The 22,766-nt window shown below is 36.6% G+C and overlaps 1 protein-coding gene across 1 annotated transcript in view; it reads right to left on the bottom strand.

Annotated features, from left to right (window-relative positions):
* The window catches only part of LOC131573650 (dedicator of cytokinesis protein 4-like), a 225,456-nt gene that overhangs the window by 46,826 nt on the left and 155,864 nt on the right, over nucleotides 1-22,766 (bottom strand). Inside the window, exons 24-27 of the mRNA XM_058827803.1 lie at nucleotides 17,102-17,229; nucleotides 14,800-14,934; nucleotides 10,658-10,756; nucleotides 3,719-3,813 (exon numbers count right to left, since the gene is read on the bottom strand). Coding sequence (XP_058683786.1) covers nucleotides 3,719-3,813; nucleotides 10,658-10,756; nucleotides 14,800-14,934; nucleotides 17,102-17,229 — 457 coding nt within the window. The remainder of the gene's footprint in view (nucleotides 1-3,718; nucleotides 3,814-10,657; nucleotides 10,757-14,799; nucleotides 14,935-17,101; nucleotides 17,230-22,766) is intronic.

The raw sequence follows: 22,766 nt of genomic DNA on the forward strand, positions 1-22,766 counted from the left end.
AATACACAAGGCATAGTATGCCATGAATATCAAAGATTTGCTCAGCAAGTAATTGAAACTCCTTTGCTCTTCAAGTCCCTCCTCAACTGTTAATAACATGACATACCCGAAATTCAGCTGAGTCTCTTAACTGCTCTCAAAAGATGCCAGGCAATTAAAGTATTAGACAAGTCACTCTTTTCCTGACCTTAAGGAAAGTGAAGCCAGTGACCATTACACAGAGATTTCCAGTTGAAACTGTGAAGGTCTTCTCCAGAAGCTTCAATTTTAATTAGGCATATTTTGCTAAAAAATTTAGTATTTCTCTCTGGCGCTAGGCAACAGATTCAGACATCTTCCTATATTATGTGGTGCTCCTCTGCAGTTACAAATAGAATCTAGATACTACCTAGTTAACGTAGAAAGGAAGTCTACTCCTAGAATGAAAGAAATTAAAATTATATTTTCCACAGTAAACATAAAGTCACTCAGTAGTAATATTCACATTCAGAAATATTAAATGACCACAAATAATTATTTTGCTTTCCTGCACGCATGCTGATTAGCTTAGATATTACACAGTTATAATTATATAATATTTAATATACAATAAATATACATTTTAATATATAATAAATATTACACAAAAGCTTTAAACAGAGTTATTTCTGTCTCTTCACTCAATTTCTAGAAGCTAAGGATGTTTTTGCATGTTCTCTTTCCATTACAGAATTCAAAAAATCTATTTCTCTGCTTTAGTCCTAAGTTTGCCTTTTTAAATGTTCCTTTATTTCTTGAATGTTAGAAGTCAGCTGGCAGTTTATAATGCCATTAATACTTCCACACATTGGGCATCAGGACATTCAGAACTATAGATCATACATGTGTCATCAGGAAACATCTTAGTTTCAGGACAGTTACAGATTGGATTTCTTGAGCTCATAGCATCTTCTAGTTTTGGTGTTTGTTTTTTTTTAAATTTCCCAGACAGCATCCAAGTATCAGAACCTACATAATTACTGAAAGCATTGCAACTAGAAAGAAAAAAAAAACAAACTAGGAGGCAGGGGGTAATGATATTCTTATACGCAAATATTGTATATTGTAAGAATTATGGCATTTTAAGACTTAGAAATATTTCAGGTAATTCTAATTCTGTATACATAAGTAAGAGGAAAAAAAAGTAATTTCTCCCCCAGGAAAAGCTTATTCCTTGATTCTATCCTTTCTAAGACTTATTTCTTCCCTAGGCTCAGATAGGCTAAATCCCTCTTCCTGTAAATATCAGAGTTTGAATTCTTTCACTCCAGGGACAGGGAGAGAAAGCCAGTGCTGCTGTTGATGTGACTGCAGCCATGGGTGAAGCTCCCATGACACACACACTGCCCTCAGGTGAGCCACCGTCCCGCGCGTGAAAGCACAGATGGATCAGAAGGTGGCCATGGGACACAGGAAATACAGCACTTGGTTTATTCCTGGGAAGCAGAAGTTTGAAAAGACCCAGACTTATTGGATCACTTAATTCTGCTCTTAAAAAGACTGGCTAGACCTTCTAGTTTTTTCTTTTAGACATGAATGGAGCAGAGAGTTCAAGAAGTTTTGCCTTCCATTCTGAAGAGTCTCAGATCCCTGGAAGTGCTTTGGCTGATGAAGTGAAGCCCAGAAAGAACAGCTCACTTCTCTCTGTGGGACAGGCAGTGCCCTAATTTCACATCCTACTTCTAGGCTCTTTGCACTTAAAAGATTTTGGGCTGGAACAATTCTAGCAAAGCTACTACTCTGTGCTTTTGAACACCTTGAGGAAGCTGAAGGAAAGCAGTCCCTGCCATTGCGGTGAGGGACACAAGGTAAAGGAAGAAGCTCCCATTCAGAAACAGCTCTGGAAACACTAGTTCTCTGCAGCTGACAAGAAAACAGAAGCAGATTTTTCTTTCTGCTGCCTCAAAAAAGAACAGAATAAGAATATAAGAACAATGAGGCTTCTGCTTTCACCACCCATTTAAGTACACCTGGTCAAGCCCTCTTTCACAGCAAACTAGCACTTCTTCCACATAGAAACAAATTCCTAGCCAAGCAATTATTGAAAGCTGAATTGGTAAAGATGTGCTTTATAGCCTGCTTGCTGGCAGAAGTGCTTATGCAATTGTGTGTTATCAGGATCAGTTAGCTGGTCTGATGAGCTCCTCGTGGCCAATTCCCACCAGCAGTTATTTTCAGCTTCTGCCTATGTTCTTTGCCTGACAGAACTGGGCATAGACTCACCTCCTAGATGGTCAGAAACAACATGACATGGATTAATAAAGGGAGATGTGTGATGGTTACTAAAATACTGGAGAAGAAAAAAGTGTTCCTTTTGCAGAACTTGGTATCATCTGAATATCACCAGCCATGTAACACGTGCCAAGGTCGTTCCTAAACTTTAGTTCTGTACATATCAGCTGTTGCAAAGCCATCTGCCAAGCCAGCTGTTACTGGAATATGTAAAATTTTCTTAGATTATTTATTTTGTCTAAAAATTCCTATTTTTTTTTCCTTCTTTCTTGTGTTTCACTGTTTATTTCTTAAACAGGATGCAGGCTGGTATCAGTCACACCTTATGTAATATCATACACAGAAACAAATGATCATACCCATTCTTTAATTAGTAACTTTCTTTTTCCTGGAATTCAAACTTGAAAAAATTAGCCGCACTGAGATAACAAAAATTAACAAAAAATTGTTTTAAGTCATGACAAAGTTTGAAGAAATACTATTATCCTTGCATATCCACACACATACATAACAAATACAGATCATAAACACAAGTGTTGTTAAATTTAATTGCACCAATAATATTGCTACTAGTAGTATGTACAGCACCACAAATTTAAATTCTCCTTGAAGCCAGCAGGCACAATGCAGACTAAAACTGAATTTTAATCAGGCATTGCGATGCGTATCATGAAAGTTAAAGTCAATCCTTCATTCTGGATTCCTAGGTGTGCCCAACACAACGCCCCTTCTGTGCTGACACTGATGTTTGCATAACTGTGCTGACTGTTGGGCTGGTTTATCTTATCTAAAGCTAAGACTGCAAAAAGGATAGGTGGTGATAGAGGTGAAATAAAACTTGATATATTGTTTCAGACCTGTTGTAATTACTTCTTAGAAATGCTGGGAACCTGTTTCTTTAAAAATAAGGCCTGAGCAGAGAAAGAATGGCTGAGAGGTAGGTTTCATCTGAAAATCTCACTAAGCAGGGCTTAGAGCCTTCCGTGACTGTTGCCTTGTGCTGTACCTCATTTCCTGATTTTGTGATTTTTCTGACAAACACCAAATGAACAAACATGCAAAAGCATTGATAACAATATTACGTTTAATTTCTTCTTGAGAGCAAACAGATCTTTACCAACTCAGAATTTCAAGAAACAGATATGAAAAGAAGACCCTTAGAGACTTGTCATTTGTTACTTGGAAAACAAAGCTGTTGATGCTTTCAGCTTTATTCTGTGAAAGTGTTTCTGAGTTTCCACTTATATGTGCTTACTAAAATTCAGAACAGAAAGAGGTACAGATTATATCATAAATTTGCTGTATAAGGGAAGTCCAGAGATTTGAAATCTTAGATTAAAAGAAGAAAAATTGAAGCCAACATTATAAAAAATACACTGAATTTTTATTACATACATCATATAACTTCACTTTTATCATGATCTGTGCAGACTACCTGTACTTTTTAATAACATTAAAAATGCCTTACTTGTTTGCAACCAAACGCATCACTGTCCAGTCTTTTGGAAACATCTCTGGTCGTATTAGTATCCGAAATACTGTGAAAATCTGCAGCAGGAAATCCTTTGGAAGGAAAAGAAGCAGTCATATGTCTTTGCTGCTTTAAAAAGAGCAGTGAGCTTCAAAAATATTTTAACCAGAGAGAAAAAAGTTATTATAGAAATACCAGAAATGCACTTATTTTCACCATAGATAAACCTCTGAATGCTTTGCTTTTTTTTATTACTTCCCAAGAATTTTCAAATAGTGATCTAATCCTTTCTTCTTAAAATGACGAGAATAATATAATGTGCCATTTGATTGACAGCAATGCATAAAAGAAATGTCAAAGATGCATTTGGTTTCCACCCATACACTTCCCCAAATGTGATGTTGAGAACAATTTGCAAATCAAAAAAGCACTTTACAAACACCAGAGAGTTCAGAATATCTCCTTAATCATGCCAGGTTTTCATCACTTTCAAGATTCATTCTAAAAGCAGCAGAGAGTGTGTAAGAACAATTTTGTCACGACCAAGACCAGTGACTCCAATAGAGATGCCCAGGTCCCGTAACTGATGGTGCAGCTGGCTGCCTGTGTGCAGGTCACTTAACCTTTCTGCCGCATTTGCTGGATCTAAAAAAACAGTCAACACCTGTGAGCTACTTTGAATGCAGAAAGCACTGCCTGGAAGCTTTCCGCATTATCATCTCCTATGTCATGTAACTCACTAATAAATAACAAAACTATTCCCCTCAGCATATTTTTTTCAGTTTTGCTTTTTACAAATGAAACCAACAACAAGAGACCATCTTAATTATGTATGGTACTGCCAGTATTCTTTTAGTATGAAAGTTGAGTTTTTGACAATACGAAGAGCATGAGGCAAGTGATATAAACACATCTAACAGAATCAGTGCAGTACCTGACCTTGAAATGTTTGGTATTTATTCTGCCCACATCACTTGTAGAGAGTTACCCCAAAACACAGATGAGCTGAAGATACCAATAATTTTGAACACCTAAATATGCACTCAAGTGCATTTATCAAAGTGTAGATGACAGGCATTGCACAACAGATGTCTTTCATTAGAGAATCACTGTAAAGGGGGACAAATACAGGCACTGGGTAAGGCAGATGAGATCCCCACACCCACCCACCAGAGAAGATTACATAAAAGAGACAACCTGTTTTCTGAGCAAGATGCCAAAAAATTATTTGTACTAAAGAGTATAAATGATACTCACTGCAGATAACATACTGTTTGAAAGCAGGTGACCAGCTTTACAGATAAACAAGTACCTCTCCCTACAAACAACACATTTATTCCAGGCCATTTTTCTATAGCTTTGCACCTTGTATTTAAATGCCTTTTTATTTTGCAGAGGTTACCTCTCTCCCCTGTGAAGTAATCCCACAATATGGCTATACCTTGAATGTTGCTGTTTATCACCTCACAATAACATCCCAGATTCTTGCATGTTCCCTTTTTATCTGTTATCACATGTTGCTGCCTTTAAGGATCTCACCAGTGGACTGCTGAACTGAAGAGGCCAAATGGCTGTTATTGGGTAACCATAAAACCATGCAGTGGTTTGAAGATTTAAAGTCCAAGGGCTGTGTGAGGTGTAAACTTAGCACCTTTGAGATAGCTTGTTCAAAACTGATTAACAGTCAGAAAGGAAAATCATATGTACTTCATTTCTTTGGGTAACTAGGCTAGAATCGGAATACATTTTTTTATTCCAAGCAAACTTTAAAACAAAGCAAATGTAGACACTGGCATTAAATTTTGAATCATTAATACCAGGCTAATGATTTCTAATTTTCACTGAAAAAATAGAAAATTGTGTCACCAATATAGTGATATTAGATGCAAAACATAGATTTAGCAACAGATTTTAACATTTATAAAACATTTTTGCCGGCAGTATAAGTGAGCTAACATTTGGTTGGTTGAGTGCAGACAGAATTAATGTCTCATATGTCTTGTATCTTAAAAGACAAAAAGGAAGTAATTTTGTCCTTTTACATACTCTAAATACCATCTCTTAACATTCCTACCTAATCTACATAAGGTCTAGTCCTATTCGTAAGATAATACTAGATAGTACTATAAAGTTTAGTACTAATTCACACCACTTAAACAGCTTCACACCCAAAGCATGGGATGCCATCCAGAGGGACCTGGACAAACTCAAGAAGTGGGCTGGTGGGGATGCCATGAGTTTTAACAGGACCAAATGCAAGGTGATGCTGCTGGGTCAGGGCAAACCCCAGAATCACCACAGGCTGGGGGAGGAACAGATCCAGAGTGGCCCTGCCAAGAAGGACTTGGGGTGCATGAGAGGCTGGACATGAGCAGGAGAAGTGCCCTCCCAGCCCAGAAAGCCAATCCTTGTATTCTGGGCTGCATCAAGAGCAGCATGAACAGCTGGTCAGGAGAGGGGATTCTGCCCCACTGGCCCACTCTGGTGAGACCCCACCTGGAGTGCTGCATCCAGCTCTGGGCCCCCATCACAGGAAGGACAGGGACCTGCAGGAGTCCAAATGAGACTACCAAGATGGTTAGAGGAAAGAAGTACCTTTCCGAAAGTGAGAATTGGGATTGCTCAGCCTGGACAGGGGCAGGGTGACCTAATAGAAGCCCCTCCAGTATCAGAAAGGAGCCTGCAAGAAAGATGGGAAGAGACTGTTTAAAAGGGCATGTAGTGACAGGACAAGGGGAAATGGCTTCCAACTGCAAGACAGTAGGTTAGATTAGATATTAGGAAAAAAGTCTTTACTGTGAGGATAGTGAGGCACTGGGACAGATTACCCACAGAAGCTGTAGAAGCCCCATTTCTGAAGGTGCTCAAGGCCAGTCTGGATGGAGCTCTGAGCAACATGGTCTAGTGGAAGGTGTTCCTGCCTGATCTTTAAGCTTCCTTCCAACCCAAACCATTCTATGGTTCTATGATTAAATAATATAATATCGCTGTTTGGTTTTCCTCAAGCAGCAATATTTGCTTAATGAAACTTTCAAACTGTGATTAAGTGAGAAGCACAGCCTCCTGAAGGACAGGAGGACCATCTATTCATTTAACCAAAAACTGCCTTGGAATTTCTTTGCACGTTTCTCAGTATGCATGTATGCAAAGCAGATCAGACTCTTTATTGGATCTCTTGGGACACAATAAATAAATAATCCAATAAAGCATTTTCATTTGGGTTAACAGTCCACTTTGAAGCTAACTGCATGATGTTCCATTGCTTTGATTAACGCTGTAGAATTATCAGGTTATATGGTATCAAGGTTTTGTAGAGCATCCAGAGTGCCAAATACCAATAAGAAAGAGGATGTTTTCACAGTGAGCTGTCACTTCCTGGGCAACTCACCCATCCCTTGGCCACTTCCTTTCCCAGATCTTTGCTTCACTGCTTTCTTAATCTACACCAGAAGCCACCTAAATGAGTGGCTTTAGAACTACCCCTCTGCTCCAAAACTCATCCTTTCAGAAGTGCCACGTGTGAGTGGATGTTGGTGCACAGCAGGGGAAGGATGGCAGCTAAAACTGAGCTTCTCCACAAGGGATATGGAGACGTCCATGCCTACGTCCCATGGGCCTCTGTCCCAGGAGCCACTAGGGAACAGTGGAATAAACTCCACCTGGCATTAGGGTTTGGCACCCACGTCACCCTGCTCAGGCTCCAAGAGCTGGAAGAGAGGGATGACAACTAGTAGGATTTACACCCATCCCTATGAAATATTACCTTTTCCTTCATCAAATTTTTGTTCTGGCACATTATGCAGGGTACACTATCAATGAATAAAAACTAAGCCTTCTGGTAGATGCTTATTTCTTTTGTCCTATTGTAATCTATTAAGTAAAAACCCCAAACACATTGATCAAAGCAACCTTCCTGTGGTCAAAGCTGCATTGTGCTAACATACATTGTCTTTTGCATTCACTTTTCCACTGATCTTCTGCTATTAATAACTTCCACTGTTACCTTTTGTCATAAATTATATTTGAGCTTTTCCACAGCAGCAAATATCCGCCTACAAGGGTGCCTCTGTTCTATAAATTACTGTAAAATATATATACTAGAAGTAGAAAGCATTTTGTGGTAAGCAAAAAGAGCATACCTTTAAAATAATATTGAAAGATAAAAGGAAGCATTTAAAATTACTATCTTGTTGAAGTCAGGGTTTCAAAAAGTGAGTGAAGTATAGTGCCTAGTTCTACCACTCAGCCATGAAACCCCTGTCAGTTCTTTTATACTTCATTTGCATGTTTTCAAATATAAAATGTTTTTCCTATCTTCTGCTTTGAGTGGAAAAAACCTCTCTTAAAAAACTGACAAAACAGTCACCGTGTCAATTACTTAAGATAAATATATTTACAAAATAGAGGGAATATTTCCATACGCAGCCACCTGTTTAAGGCATCACTCAGATACATGTCATACAAATATGTGTACATATCATTCCTTCAAAGTCTCCATTTTGCTTTTCTTTCTTTAACAAGCTGGAAACAGCCTTTAGTAAGTTTGGTATAGACTGCTTTAAAAAAAAAAAAACAAACTGCAAAACCTTTGCAAGTAATTTCATCAGTGAATTTTTGTTTGGAGAAGTTGTTTGGTAGGAGTATTTTTATTAATATCAGATGTATCACAAATGCTGTGCAAATATACATTCATGCAAGTATTGGCATGGTCACCTTGAGAATTAGTCTGGAAGAAAGATTAAGTGCCATGTGGTATCAGTGCCTAATCATTTACTATAGATGCCTGTAACCATTAAACTGTTATATATCTTTTGCTAAAGCAAAAAAACAGAGCACAAAGCAATTCAAAGGCCTAGGTTACATTCCCTTGTAAGAAAGATAAGTCCCTTGTAAACCTCGTATCAGATCTGTAACTCATAACGTGGCTTCAAGGAAGACCCAACTCACTTTGATACCGCTTTGGTAGGGACAAAATAAGGAGTCAGAAATACAGCAAGCTGATGGTAGTTATCACTGAAATTTAAATCCCAACTAGCCACTAGATTAACTAAGGCTACTAATTCAGCTTCTAAAGCATCTCAGATGATCATCATCATCTTATCAATGATATTTCTATCTTTTTAATTTTCATTTAGCCATACTGATTGATAAAATTTTCTAAGATATCTTAAAGCAAAGAAAATTCCACACTTGGCAATCAAAGCAGAAATATAAAAAAGGAAGTAGCAAGATGGTTTAGATAGCCTAGTCATACAAAATCACCTCATGATTAATAGCAGTGTTGGTCTCACACACTAGCTCTCATCCTTCCCTCTTGCTCTCAGTGATATTTAATATTTCCAAGTGAGGGGAAAAAAACCAATATATTATTTAAGATTCAGAAGAAAAGAAATGCTGCATTGATGATGATCAGACAACTACCACTGAATCACTGGTTGAGCTGATGCTGATTCAATAAGATCTAAATGGAAATAACAAACTCTGGACTCAAGTTCTTAAGACCTCCGTTGTGATAGATGATGACACCAGCTACAGCTGCTTTCCATATGTCTCTGCATAATAGTAGGGTATGAGCGGGGAGTGGGGGGTAGGGAATTTAAATGTGTCAAATCAAACACCATTCAAACATTAATTCTTGAGATTTTTCATATTCTAGAAGGAAGAAAAGTCTGAATAAACTCAACACTGTATTATTGATAAAACACATATATCAAACAGAAATAAAGCTTGAAACCTTTAAGAATACCTGTTCAGAACTCACACAAAAGGCAAAATATTTCCACTAAAAAATGCCTAGGTTCCACAGTATTTACTAAAAATTGGCTGAGGATAGCAACTATGCTAGGTGAAAACAGATGCTTATATAAAAATCGTTCACCCTCTACAACTCCTAGGTAGTGCTCTTGATTTATGATAACTTCTTAGCCACATTTTCTATCTGTCAAGCTCTACATGACCACCTCACTCAAAGAAAGGGCACTCACAAATGGTATGCTCTCTTCAGCTTTAAGCAGCTATCAGGAATTTAAGTAAATCTGAAATTACACCATGACTAGACTCCCCTCTTCAGGGAAGCACTTGAGTATATCAAATGGAAATTCAGGAGTAACACCTAAAATATATTATCACATTAAGGCATGATTACTGGCTGAATAACGTGTATTAATGCTTACTCAAGATTTTTTCGTGTGCATCAAATTTGGTACTATGTAACTCTCCAGGATCCAGTAAAATAGAAATCTTAGTGTATACATTTATGCAGGAAATCTTAACTTCAAGAATTTTTTTTAATCCCACCACTCCTCCCTAAAGGAATTAAAAATGTTGCATCTCCACAAACCCAGTAACTCAATTAATGAAACTGGTAGAAGCTGCCTTAAAAGACCTACACAGCAACTCTTTTCTATGATTGAAATGAGCAGACAGACATTATAAGTCTGACACATCCTCCTGCCAGTGGACATGCTGCACAGCTAAGAAAAATGAAGAGTTAGTTGATTATGCATTTCTCAAACTACATGTTTGCTATTGCCATACATAATTTAATGAATGAAAAAAATAAGCAAGTATAATAAGCCAAACATAAAATTCCCCAATCGCTTGACAGTAAGAATCAAATAAGAGCAGTGTAACCTTAGACTGACAATATTTTTAAAAGAGGTTTGGAGGCTAAGTTCATGGCTTTAAAGCAATTTTATAGTTCCCTCCATCCATCTTCTCTCTGCTGTCAATGTAGAAGCAATAACAGCTTTGCCCCACTGCAAGAGTGGACTCAAGTTCCCAAGAAGAGGTATGCAATAGTTAGCTAATCTGTAAAACACATTGCATTTAAATACTGAAGCAATTCATCAAAGCACAGGGATATCTCAAAGGGAGATAAATCAAAAAGAGAGATAAAAAGGCCTAAGCAAGTAGAAAAACAGTTCTGTTACTCACCCTCAGATCTTCCTTTGTGTTGAAGCTATCAAGAAGCTGTTGATAGTGTCTATCAGTCATTTGTCGCAAGAGTGACAGTAAACAGGAGACAAATTCTCCCTGTTCAGATAAGCCAAGAGGAGAAATATTATAATGTTTTCTGCACTTGAGCTTAAACTCTCATAATATAAACACTTCAAAATAATTAACAAATGCAAGGGAAATTAATCCACAATTAGGCTTCATCTCCACATTTTGTGAAAATACATTGATTGCACTTCCTTCCCTTTTAAGGAAATATTTTTCCCTAAATGGATTTTACTTGTTTAGAAAAATCAATTTTAAATAGTTCCAGCAGAGCTAAACCAGTAAAATTTTTATTTGTGATTTGTTTTCCTTGTATCTGTTTTTAAACAAATTACTTAGACTGCTAAAATTAGAACCTCTTTAATCAACTCAGCTTTGAAACAAATATAAACAAACATATTTTGCAAGAATTCTGGGAAGAATGCTATTGTTTTCCTTTAGGGAAGAAATGACTGGAATTAGCTGGGTATTTTTAAAAACATTCTGCCATCTCAAAAAGCCAAGATTTGTCAAAAAACACATTCATTTGTAGGACTGAAAAAACTTCAAAAATGTTTTGACCAGAAATTTCTTTGGGCTTACAGAAGAATTTCTCATTGAAAGAGCAGAGAACTTCACTGGGTATCTCCAGTGAGCAGTCAACCAACTTTATAGTTGGTTATTATAGGGATTTATTATAGGCATTATAGGGAGGAACAGGTTCTCCCATTCACCCTTTACTGTGTGCTTACTCACTTTTTGGACTGGGAAGAAACACTGAATGGTATCAGTCAGGTCTGACTGCAGAATGGATGAGGACAGGAAAGAGTCAAAGGTCTGGTTTGCATCCCAATGCTTAGAAGGAACAATTCTGAAATCTTACAAGCTTGCTAAAAAATGGGAAATATATTTCTGCCTGTACCAGGTATGGAGAATGAGACTGAGAAAACAGATATGTGATAACAGTACTTTAAAATGGTGTCTTTCATTGGTTTGCCAAATCAAATGTTAGGAAGATTTCCCTCCATCTTTGATTAAAAACAGAAAATAAGATTAAAAAGAAGTATGTTTTCAAAGGAATGTCACAGAACAGCTGTTCTGGATTTTACATTGGAAGGCCTAATTCATTTGTGATTATACCTGCTACACTTGGTCATGTGTGAGGTGATGGCTTTCACTGGCAACGTGGTGATACTTCTACACTGAAGTAATGATTCTAAATTTCTCACTTCCCCTTGTTTTACAGTAAGCGTAGCATTCATAGAAACATAAAATCACAGTCTCAGAACAATATCCTAAGGCTACAAAATCTCTAAATATTCATGCTCTGGGCATAAACATAAAGGTTACAGCTGCTGTCCTGTAAATATCTGTATACCCAATTGCTAGCTTGAGTGACAAAATTCCTTTCCTGCCTAGGCATTTTAAGCAGTCCTTTTTAATCACCTTTCTTCTATGTTTCCACATTTGTTTCAACTTATATAGTAGTATATTAAAATCACAACTTATTATAGAGAACTGTACTATTACAGCTGACAGATTAGTGTTACAAAAGTATAAAAGTATCAACTTCAGCTAATTGTTAACTGACTTCTAAATCTGAGCTTTTAATTTGAATGTAGGTAGCTATATAGGCTGGTTTTTAAAATAGCAATGCACATTCAGCTTCATTTGTTGAACTCAACAGAAGAATGTATGTTGTAGAATTTCTGTCAGTGTTGGCCACAGATTAACTTTCAAATCATGCACAAAAGCAAATTCCACACACATAACCTTGATAAAAAAGATACAGGGTCCAATTCCAGTGTCAAAATACACTAAAATCACTTAGGTAGATTCCTAAAGTCATTTTTTATGTCTTATTTAAGGAGCCCATTATTAAAAACCATGGAGCTTTCAATTAAATTGCAGTTCATTTAGCTTCTGAGCAACTGAACAACCAAGATCTGAAATCAATTTAAAAGTACTTTGAATTTAAAATTTCAATTAATGTTCACTTTAATTCGACTGCTTTCTTCCAATTCCTTAGATGCAAATGCATTTTTTTTCCTTAAGGAAGTCCAAAGGTCTAATTCAGTGACAAACCAAACCAGAAATTTCACTTGCACCATTGCATTAAATTCCATGTTTGTCAATGCATCATCTGTAACACTGACACCCTGAAGCCGTGTTCTGCTTCATGCTCAGTTTAAAGCATTACACACATCTTGCAGGTTACCATTGAACAAGACTGCTCACTGAAAATTAAATGGTGTTATCCAGGTACCAAAGATGCCTGAAAGAAATGGTGGAGTCATGGCAGCACAAAGCCCAGTGCTGCCAGATTTGATGCTGTTTATGAAGAAAAAGAGCAACACATGGGCCTAGGAGACCACACTCAGATGGGTTTGGGACTAATTCCACAAGGAAAACTATGTCTCATTCAAAACTATGACAGAATTTTATCGAGTGTGGTCCCATGGTACATCTCACAAAGAACTTTTAATGACACATGCAGCTTGAAATAATGGTAACATACTGGAACAGATTCTACTGCTGCACTCCCATTGAGTACTTTATCATACGTGCTCTACAAATAGTTCCAAGAATCTGGCTCCGTGTGCTGCCAGAAGCCCATACTGCATGATATTTCTACATAAATGTATATAATTGCCTTATGCTGTGCTGTGAGTCACTTCCACATTAAGTATTCTTTGGGAGCCTGCAGTGACAATAACTTAGCTTTTCTGATGCACAAAAAAAATTTTTGCAACTTGAAAGCACTTTCAGAGTCTAATTTTTTATGGTGCAAAAGAATTTGGCTGCCATGGTGTTTAATGAAAACTTAATCTGCAATGGGACAGCTCAAAAGAAACCAATAAGATCAGAGCTTTGCTACACTAACAGTTTAACACTACCACCCTTTCTTCAGCTTAGATTTTCTAGTGGTAGCCGGATATGCCACAAGGCACACATTTGCAATTTTGTAATTTAAAGAAAAAAACCCTCCCAAACTCATAGATGTAAATTGCTGTTGAACCACAGTGATTAAAGCGTGATGTTATCCCATTACAGAGCTTGGTCAGCTCCATAAAATACTCCATATACACTTTGCCCTCTGTGGGTCTAAAGTTAAAAAGAAAACAAGAAAAAAACCCCGACAACACATTTTTTTCTGCAGCTATTAAATGACTTTGAAATGTTTGATCTCAGAGGAAATTCTGGTTTGAAAAGCAACCCCCTATTCATTAACAAAAACTGTTACAGTGTAAACACTGAGCAATTAGTTAATAAATGTATAATGAGATGGTAAATCACTCAGCATAGTATGTTTTCTGCACAAAATGCTAACCTGTCACATCTTGGGGTCACATCCCTGGCTATATTAGAACCAATTTTCCCTTGAAAAGCAAAGTGAAAACCTTGCTGCAAACAAAGCAAAATAACACTTCATTTTATTTGATCAGTGCTCATCACAGACTTTTCTGTAAATGCCTGTATTTCAACCTTCTAATTTCTATGTGTTGTTATAGCAGGCTCACCAAAACATCATTTGCTAATCTTCTAAATCTATCCTGTATGCTCAGCTTCATGTGACAAAAACAAAGCTCAAATACTCAGCCCAGAGAACAACAAAATGCTTCTCAAGTAATAAATTTAGATTAGTACAAGTTATCACAGATTCTGCAGGCATCTTTAGAGCTGTTTCATAATGAAAAAATGTATGCCTTTTAGGAACTATTATTGATCGATACTCTTCTATTTTCAGGAATTCAAACTGAAGGAGAGTTTCAGAAAGCTATCATATTGCAAACAAAAGGAACATACTGAAATCATTATTAACCTGAAAGTTTCAAAAGAAATGTTATCTTTTGGGCTTGTTTTTTTGCTTTGCTTTGGGTTTTTTTTTGGTCAAAGTCTATAAATAAACTTAATGAAAAAAATTGCTCTTTCCACTAAAAATGAGTGGAATTCAAGAAAGGTTTTCATTGTCTTCCTCATTCTCTCTTTTATACACAAAGTCTAACACCGTGAATTACAACATAAAGACAATATATTCACAAATCTAGTAGTCCAACTAGTGACAATTGTGAGCTCTTTCACTGCAAGAAACTTACAGTCACATCTTGAAACTGGAGGCGCAGAGCAGAGCCTGATGGTTGTGGTCGGCTGGTGATCTCTAGTATGGTCCTTAACAGAATATCTAGCAGACTGTTTACAATCACATCAATTTCTTCCAGGACTGATTTTTCCTTAAATAATAAATAAAACATTTAAGATTTTAAAAGAGAAATACGACCACAAGCATAATTCCTTTGATGCAATTTTAGAAACAAATTACAGTTTCATTATGAACACAACATTCAAGAAACCAGGACTATTCTGTAATTCAGAAATTGTTTCATTCATTCATTTTTCCCAAAAATTTTCCATTAATTACACCACAGAGGATGTTTACAGGGATGACTTGGAATATGTAAGTATTCATCAAATTAGCACAGCTCTATTTTCAGTTGACGTTTGGAAGAAAGCAGTAAATAATATACAAAAACTTTTTTGGCAAGATTTTCATAGGTAACACTCATCTATCTTCTGGGGAAATTGCCAAGAAAGGCTTAAAATCCAAAAAGCAAAATCCTGTTTTGCACTTTGAAACTATCACCAGAAATAAGCAGATGGTGCTCAACCTTCAGGACCTGCTTCATCCATAAGGCCCAGCTACGCCGCTTCCCAGCAGCTGAGTAGCACAAACAAATTAGTCATTTATGTGAGCCCACAATTGCTTGTACACAACATCAAAACAAAGGAATCAAAGCATTCACTGCCAAAACAGACCATGAATACCTCAGTTACCAGCATGAAAACACTTGATAAAGTCAAGTTGTAGTTACTTTTCCTTTTAAATTCAGATAGAAATGTTTTCCCTGCTTCAAGACTGTTTTAAGTCTCCACTGCAGCAGAAACCATCTTAAGCTGAGCAATTTTATCCATTGTTTAACATGGCTCTTTACAGAAAGAAACACTTCATAATCAAATGCGCACACTACCAAGCTAAAACTCAACTGACAAACAAATAGATCAGCTTTACTGACACTGAGGTATTGGAGTGATTTGAGTTTTTTCTTTTGTTTAATTTTTCTTCCTAGGCACCCTAAAGCATATGATTTGTAACAAAACGCAAAATTCCTTTTTGGGCTCAAGTTGAATCTACTGTCAAGCCATGTTCTCTGTCACTTCATCTAGCATCAAAGAGCTGTTAAACTGGCTTCTTATGAAAACAGACAATACACAGTATTTTTAGGAACTGCATCCACCATGAGGACCCTTCTCTTTACTACTACAAACTACTTTTGGAATGAACAACAGCTTTAATTTTCAAAGCTGCCTTACTGCAAATTCACTTGTTCCCTCAGTCTCTAAATTATCTTGATTTTAACAGAAGGACTGAAGTTCTGTACTGATGTACCAAAAACCATGTAAAAGTCACCAGGTTGTTAACAGTCTCAATTCTCAAAGAATATTAAATGTAGTAGCTGCATATCCTGAACATTCAGGAGAGTTTTATGTAGATATCAACTTGTAATTGTGTACATCTTGGGTCTCGTGACTCCAAATGGAAGATCTTCTGAAATTCAGATCAGATATGTAAACCTTTCTCCCAGTCCAAAACCACAGGTCTGCCTTAGTATCTATCACTTTATCTTGTGATGAGGTTCTATACTCCAGGTCCAGAAGCAGCTGGAAGGAATACGTTGTTACAGTGCCAAAGGTGCAAGCCACATCCATTATCAAAGTACTGACAGAACAACTTTAATTGCTGAAAGTGGTATGAAATGAAGAAGCACATAAAGGAGTTCTCACTAATGCATCACAAAGTAATGTATGCTGGCCTTGACATGCATGCATTGCACTAATTGCAGGCAATGCCTGGTTTTAATTGTCTTATATCCTGTTGTCTGTGAGAACCTATCATCACCTTCCCATTTGCAATACACTTGTCTAAGCATGCTCTCCTATGCAGCTTTCACACATTCATTGACAAACATCAGAAATCAGCCACAGTTTATCAACTAACAGCCAAGTGCAATCCCCCCTGCAATACTCATATCAATCTCTTTACCTATATCCTGTGTCCCCTAAGAATATACAGACCACATTAGAAAATGATCCTAAAAGTAGACATTTCTTTCCAACACAAGGCTCAAGAAGTGCAAAAGCTTGTCAGACATCATATGATACAATTAAAATACTCATGCATGGAAAGAAATGGATCACGAAAAAATCAAAATGACACGTTTATGTAGATTCATTACAGAGAGAACTCTTTAAAATGCTTTTGGGCAAGGTCCAGTTTGTGTCATTAAATGTCACTGAGCCATATAAAGAAGGTCAAGTGGATGTGACATGGTGTTTACTCACTGAGCTGTTCTTCTTGATGAGGCAAAATATGTTGCTAAGGATACGGGCACACATTATAAGGTCCTTCTGCTCCTGTAAATGCATGTGGAGATGATGTAAAACTACTGGAAGAAGAATGCATCGAGAATCTGGAAAAAATTAAAAATTTAATGAATAGGAGCTCTCATAGAGTAATTTAATTTTAATACATATATAAAATATGTCCTCAGTCCAAAACTATTGAAGAATATATTCTAAGCAGAAGCTTTTGCTTGCTTTAACCAACATTTTTGACAAGCAGAAGCTTTTACTTCACATCATAAGCAAATGTTTGAAGAGGAAATAATATGCTGTAAACAACTATATATTATGGATGAAGAAAAACATCACTGCGTGGAATATGCTACATATAAAATAAATTTTAAGTATTTATTGAACTGTCATCCAGAATAAAATAATACAAAATAAAATAGAACTATGAGAATTTATGCTCTAGTGTTCCTGCCATGTGACAGGATCCATTTATACACCAAAGTTATGACAGACTTCATCAGGAACTTATGTTATTTTACAAGAGTTCTATTTTACAGACAAGCAGCAGTATTTTCAGGTTTCTTTCCGAATTTTCACCTTTCCAGTTTCCTCACTCCTACTGAGTATCAGCAACTTAGACTATTGATGTCGACATAAAAAAATTTGCCTTTCCACTATTTCATTTTCTAATCACAGTTCTTTGGTGTTATTTGCAGTCCTGAATTCGCTCAAAATTATGCAAGAACATCATTAACATGCTACTTATTTCTGCTTCCTTTTATTACAATTAAAGACAATATTAAGGCGGAAGAACCCTAATACTTACACTTGTGATAACACTTTAAACACCTATTCACAACTTGATAAATGGGAAGGATATTACCTTTCTTCATTTTGTTGTTGTTTTAAAATCTTTTCCGTAATTAAGAAATTATATTCCCATAGAAATGTACTTGAATAATTTCTTCTATTAAAATTTTAATTATTATAAGCTGCATTATAATAATATACTCATCTGCTCCCTTTGTTCATTAATGCAATTATGTGTTAAAAATTTATTTCTCTAACTGGAAAATTACTCTTTTAAAACAATTTTGCCAAGCAGGTATTATTTGTGGATTACACTTTCTATAAACACTTTTTTCTCCCTCAATTATTTCCTCTATTTTTTCCAGGAGGGAGAAGAAGATATATTTATTCTGAGATTTTATTTGTTTAATGTTTTTTTCACTTACTGAAACACAGCACTAATCTTGTAACGTTTTACTATTCCCTTGTTTTCACCGTCTAGTCATCTGTATAACAAAAGACAAATCATATGGGCAAGCCCATTTGTACACACTATTTAGGTATGTTCTTATTTTTGAAATAAAAGCTTGCCTACTCTTTTAGAAATGGGTGTTTCATACTTATTATTAATTCAGGTGTACCTCTGTATCTTCCTACTAAAGAAAATAACAAACAAAGGCAGGAAGGCAGTAGGCAAATGACCACTAGTCAACTGAAAACCAGTGGTACAAAAACACAACACTGGACAATAAATACACTCTCTCCAGTGACTCTTTATTTCTGCAAATGTCTCAGCAGGTTTTCATCAGGACTGGCCTGAGACTTCCTGTCTGCCTGTGGCACCACAAATGGGGGGAAGTTTCTCAACAAAACCAAGGCAGCATCTTTTTTTTCTCTACCTCAGAACTTGGCTTAGCCAAGTGTTGTCCCCAGTGTTCTGAGATGTCAAGTGTTCACAGCTGCCACTGACCCATCCACTGCAAGACTTCTAGGGTCAGAGGCTAACTGGGCAAGGAAATGGTGAACGTGCAGACCTGGGGTTAGAAAAGTGACACCTTCTGATCCCCAGTGCTAAATCTGCTTATTGATTCCTGCTGGATGAAAAAACACAGCTAATGCCTTCAGCTGAAGCAATAAAGCAGGACCTTTCTATTTGTATAAAAAAGACTCAGGGAATGGCTCCTTTTGCCTGCGTTCTCTTTGGCCTTACTTGTATTGGATTCTTGACTATCTGGCAATCCAGCATCAAGAGACAAGATGAAGGGTTCACTGTGTAAACCAGCCTGTGATTCTGTGCTTGGGGTATTTTGCTGGCAAGCAGGTGATAGAAAGCTCAATCCAATCACTACTCAGCTGCACAAATATCACAGAACACTAAAAGTAGCTCTTTGACACATTTCATGTATAGCATGATTGTTTGGGCCACAGGTCCTCTCTTGTAGCTACAAATCAAATCCCTCAGGCCAGAAGTGCAGAAGAAACCAGAAGCAGCCCTGTGCCAAGGTGTTTCTTCTTGGTTAACTCTAGATAGCTTCCTGATGAGCCCACACAGCATTTGGCACCTAACCTCAGGTGCCATCTACGCTGTGCACTGCTAACATGTTAGCACAGCATTATGAACTACATTTTGAAGACCAAAAATCTACATGTAGCAACACTGGACTCATAAATAGCCAACTCTTACACATAATGTGACCTGAGGTATCTCAGGCAAAACTGAGCATCATCATTCAACTGCTTCAAGCATCCCATTTTTGCAAAAGCTTCATAAAATTATCAGAAGCTCTGTTTTATCAGACCAAATGGACTAGCAAGAAGCATCTTACAATGACTTGCAACTATACATGTGGGGCAGTAGTGGCAGTTTTTGAAACAACCACCACATATAACACAGCTTTAGCTATAGTCCTTATAAGCCCAGAATCTAAATTTACTTCTGTCTTGATCTGTTTAGGTGGAGAGATGTAGTGGTATTACAGAGGAGGAGAGCTGGCTCATTCACCTCTGACACAAACCAAGGCCTAGGTGAGAAAGTTTGAAGAATATTTGTCTCGGGTTACTCTTCCTCTTGCTAATTGTCAGCTGCAATGTCAGCCACTGGATACAGAAAAATTAATGAGCACAAGGAATGGTGTAATAATCAGAACTCTGAGCCATCAGTCACTGTCCTAATTTTTCTTCTACGCAGGAAGTCAAATTAGCTGACTGTTTAAAATGCTAATATTTGCCCTTTACAAATATTATACAGAAAGACAAGGAAAAAATCATGACACAGAGCTTTTCAAGTATGTGCTTGGCATAATTAGAAAGAGGGCAATCTTAGACTCTGGGCAATCCTTGTGACTTTCCTATACAACATTAACATTTAATACACAGAATGTCTTCTCTCCTTAATTTCCATATAGTGGTAAAGCATCTGCAGAGACATGTTTTCTTCAGTCTAGTATACTTTAAAGATTACTTTTGAAAGATGATATTAATTTCAATTACTGTAGCTAAACAGATGGTCAAAGCTTCATCCTGTTTGGAAAAATTGAACCTTTTAAACAAACAAACAGCACACTCCTTGAACAATAAGAAACAAGGATGTTGCTCTTGGTTTTGGTAGTTTTACTTGACCGATTTAATTTGTTTGGATTAAATACTGGACTTAAGGATGTCAGGAGAAGAAAATACTTAAGCCAAGAAAGCAGCTACCACTGCAATTCCCAAACCAAACATATATGCCTGTTCTCTGGCTGCATGGACATGTCACTATTCTCAGAACAGTTAGGAGGGAAACTAACTCACAACTTGTAGACAGGAACTGTTTTCACTTGAAAGAAAAAAATTGCCTGTAGGGCAGAAGGAAAACACAGGCATGGCTCAGAAAGTCCTCCTGTGGCCTAAAAACAAGCCACTGATCAAAAGCATAATTTTCACAGACTGAATTTCTGTATGCAATATGCATCTATCTATCACATAGATACATGTCCACAGGTGCATAGAGAGGCACATATACACAAACAAATATAATATGCAGAAGAATAGTATATGGCTGTGGAAGGCAAATTAAACAACACTAATTAATCTGAAAAAGATCATGGAGTTCTTGAAAACAGTGCTATGGATCAATGTGTAAACCCTTTATGTTTTGAAAAGATTTACTCTTTTTTCAAAACTGTGTTAAAGATTAATGTATTTTAAACAAACTGAATTCAGGATTTGTATCAACACTTTCAATAGTGATAGGCTTTTTGCATTTTTATAACAATCAATTAGCTTGCAGTGATTACTGAGATATCTTATGAGTCTCATTAATGAGAAGATTTGAGTATTTTGAAAAACAGTGGAATAAGAGGGAAATCGTAATACCTAACTTCTAGAATTAAACCTCCTTATCAGCTAATGGTACCATTTCCTGAACTTGCTCATTACTTTTTTTCATTCCCATAGGAGGTCTAACATGTAACAACATTTTTTACACAAGGCAGTTTAAAGATATTAAACGTCCTTACTGACTGTATCAGGTATTTGTCTCTGAATGACTACTGAAACAAAGTTTCTTAAATGTACCTTCTCTTGTAATATACAGAATGCCATTCTTAGATGAACTAATTCACTCAATCTCAGAACAAAAACAAAAAGATAATTAACATGTCTCTAATCCATTAACTGTGGGATTCTATGTAATTAAAGAAAACAGCAAAACAAAGAAAAGGAATAGTTATATGTAAAATAATCACATTAAAATCAACATATGAAATCAAGCATCAACTTGGGATTTTTCCTAGCTTCATAATATAACTGATAGATCTATATAGTATAAATGGTCATAGAATGAAAGCTCTCCTCTATCTGCTTTGAACAGTTTGCCTTCTTAAAAGGAAAAGTCCTACGGAACTACCCTTGCACGGAAGTTCAAAACCTCATGTTTTGGGAAAACACAAAGTTTCTTGCCATGTAACAACAATTTTCATATGGTAAAGAACTGCACCACAGCTTATGAATTAGCTAAAACACAGGCTTTATCAATATGAGGTTTTCTTTTTCATAGGATTTTACCTATGAACATAATGACTCTACTGCTAACATGTTGACATGTTGTATCAGTGATGATTCCAAAAAAACTCATTCTTTTTGGAGGACAAAACCCAGGTGTTCCACTTATGCATCTCACATTTTCACAGCTATTGATTTTGCAAGCTCAAAGTGCCCTTAGATTAAAAAACAGCTGGAGTTCTGTCAATTCCTGTTTAACCGTGTCAAGATGGACATGGTTCAAGATATGGCTCTCCGTTACTGGCCCTAACTCTTTCCAGCTAAACAGATTTAACTCTTCTTCAAAGGAAGCTATATTAATATTGAATGCAAAAGAGAAAGCAAACAAGCATGCTAGACTACTGATATATGGGAAATAACAAAGTTAGACATTCTTCTGGTTACAGGCATATGTAGATCATCAGTTTGGACATTCTTAAAATATCAAGAGGGATGAGGCCAAAGACCAAAATACCCAGGAGGCTGGAAGAAAGGCCAAAGGGGAAAAAAGTACTGACGAATTTAACTGTCAGGAAAATTGTCATCTGTGTCTTTTTAGATAGGCAATGAAGTTAGCTCTAGATAACAGAAAATGCTATCTAAGAAACACCCTTCTTATTTTCAGATATTTGACTAAATTGTTATTGCCTATGTTCCTTTTACTTTCAGTGCATTAGCTGGCACTGTGGTTTGCAGCATTCATTATCTTCATCTGGCAGACAGAAATCAGTTCTTTTCACAGCAGCAAACCACAACTTCCCCTTAAGACGTACAGTTTACACTACACATTACCATAATACAGTGCAGTATTTATTTTTCCCAAGAGGATTTTAATAGGACTTCC

Source organism: Poecile atricapillus, chromosome Z (genome assembly GCF_030490865.1).
Source record: "Poecile atricapillus isolate bPoeAtr1 chromosome Z, bPoeAtr1.hap1, whole genome shotgun sequence".
Lineage (NCBI taxonomy): Eukaryota > Metazoa > Chordata > Aves > Passeriformes > Paridae > Poecile > Poecile atricapillus.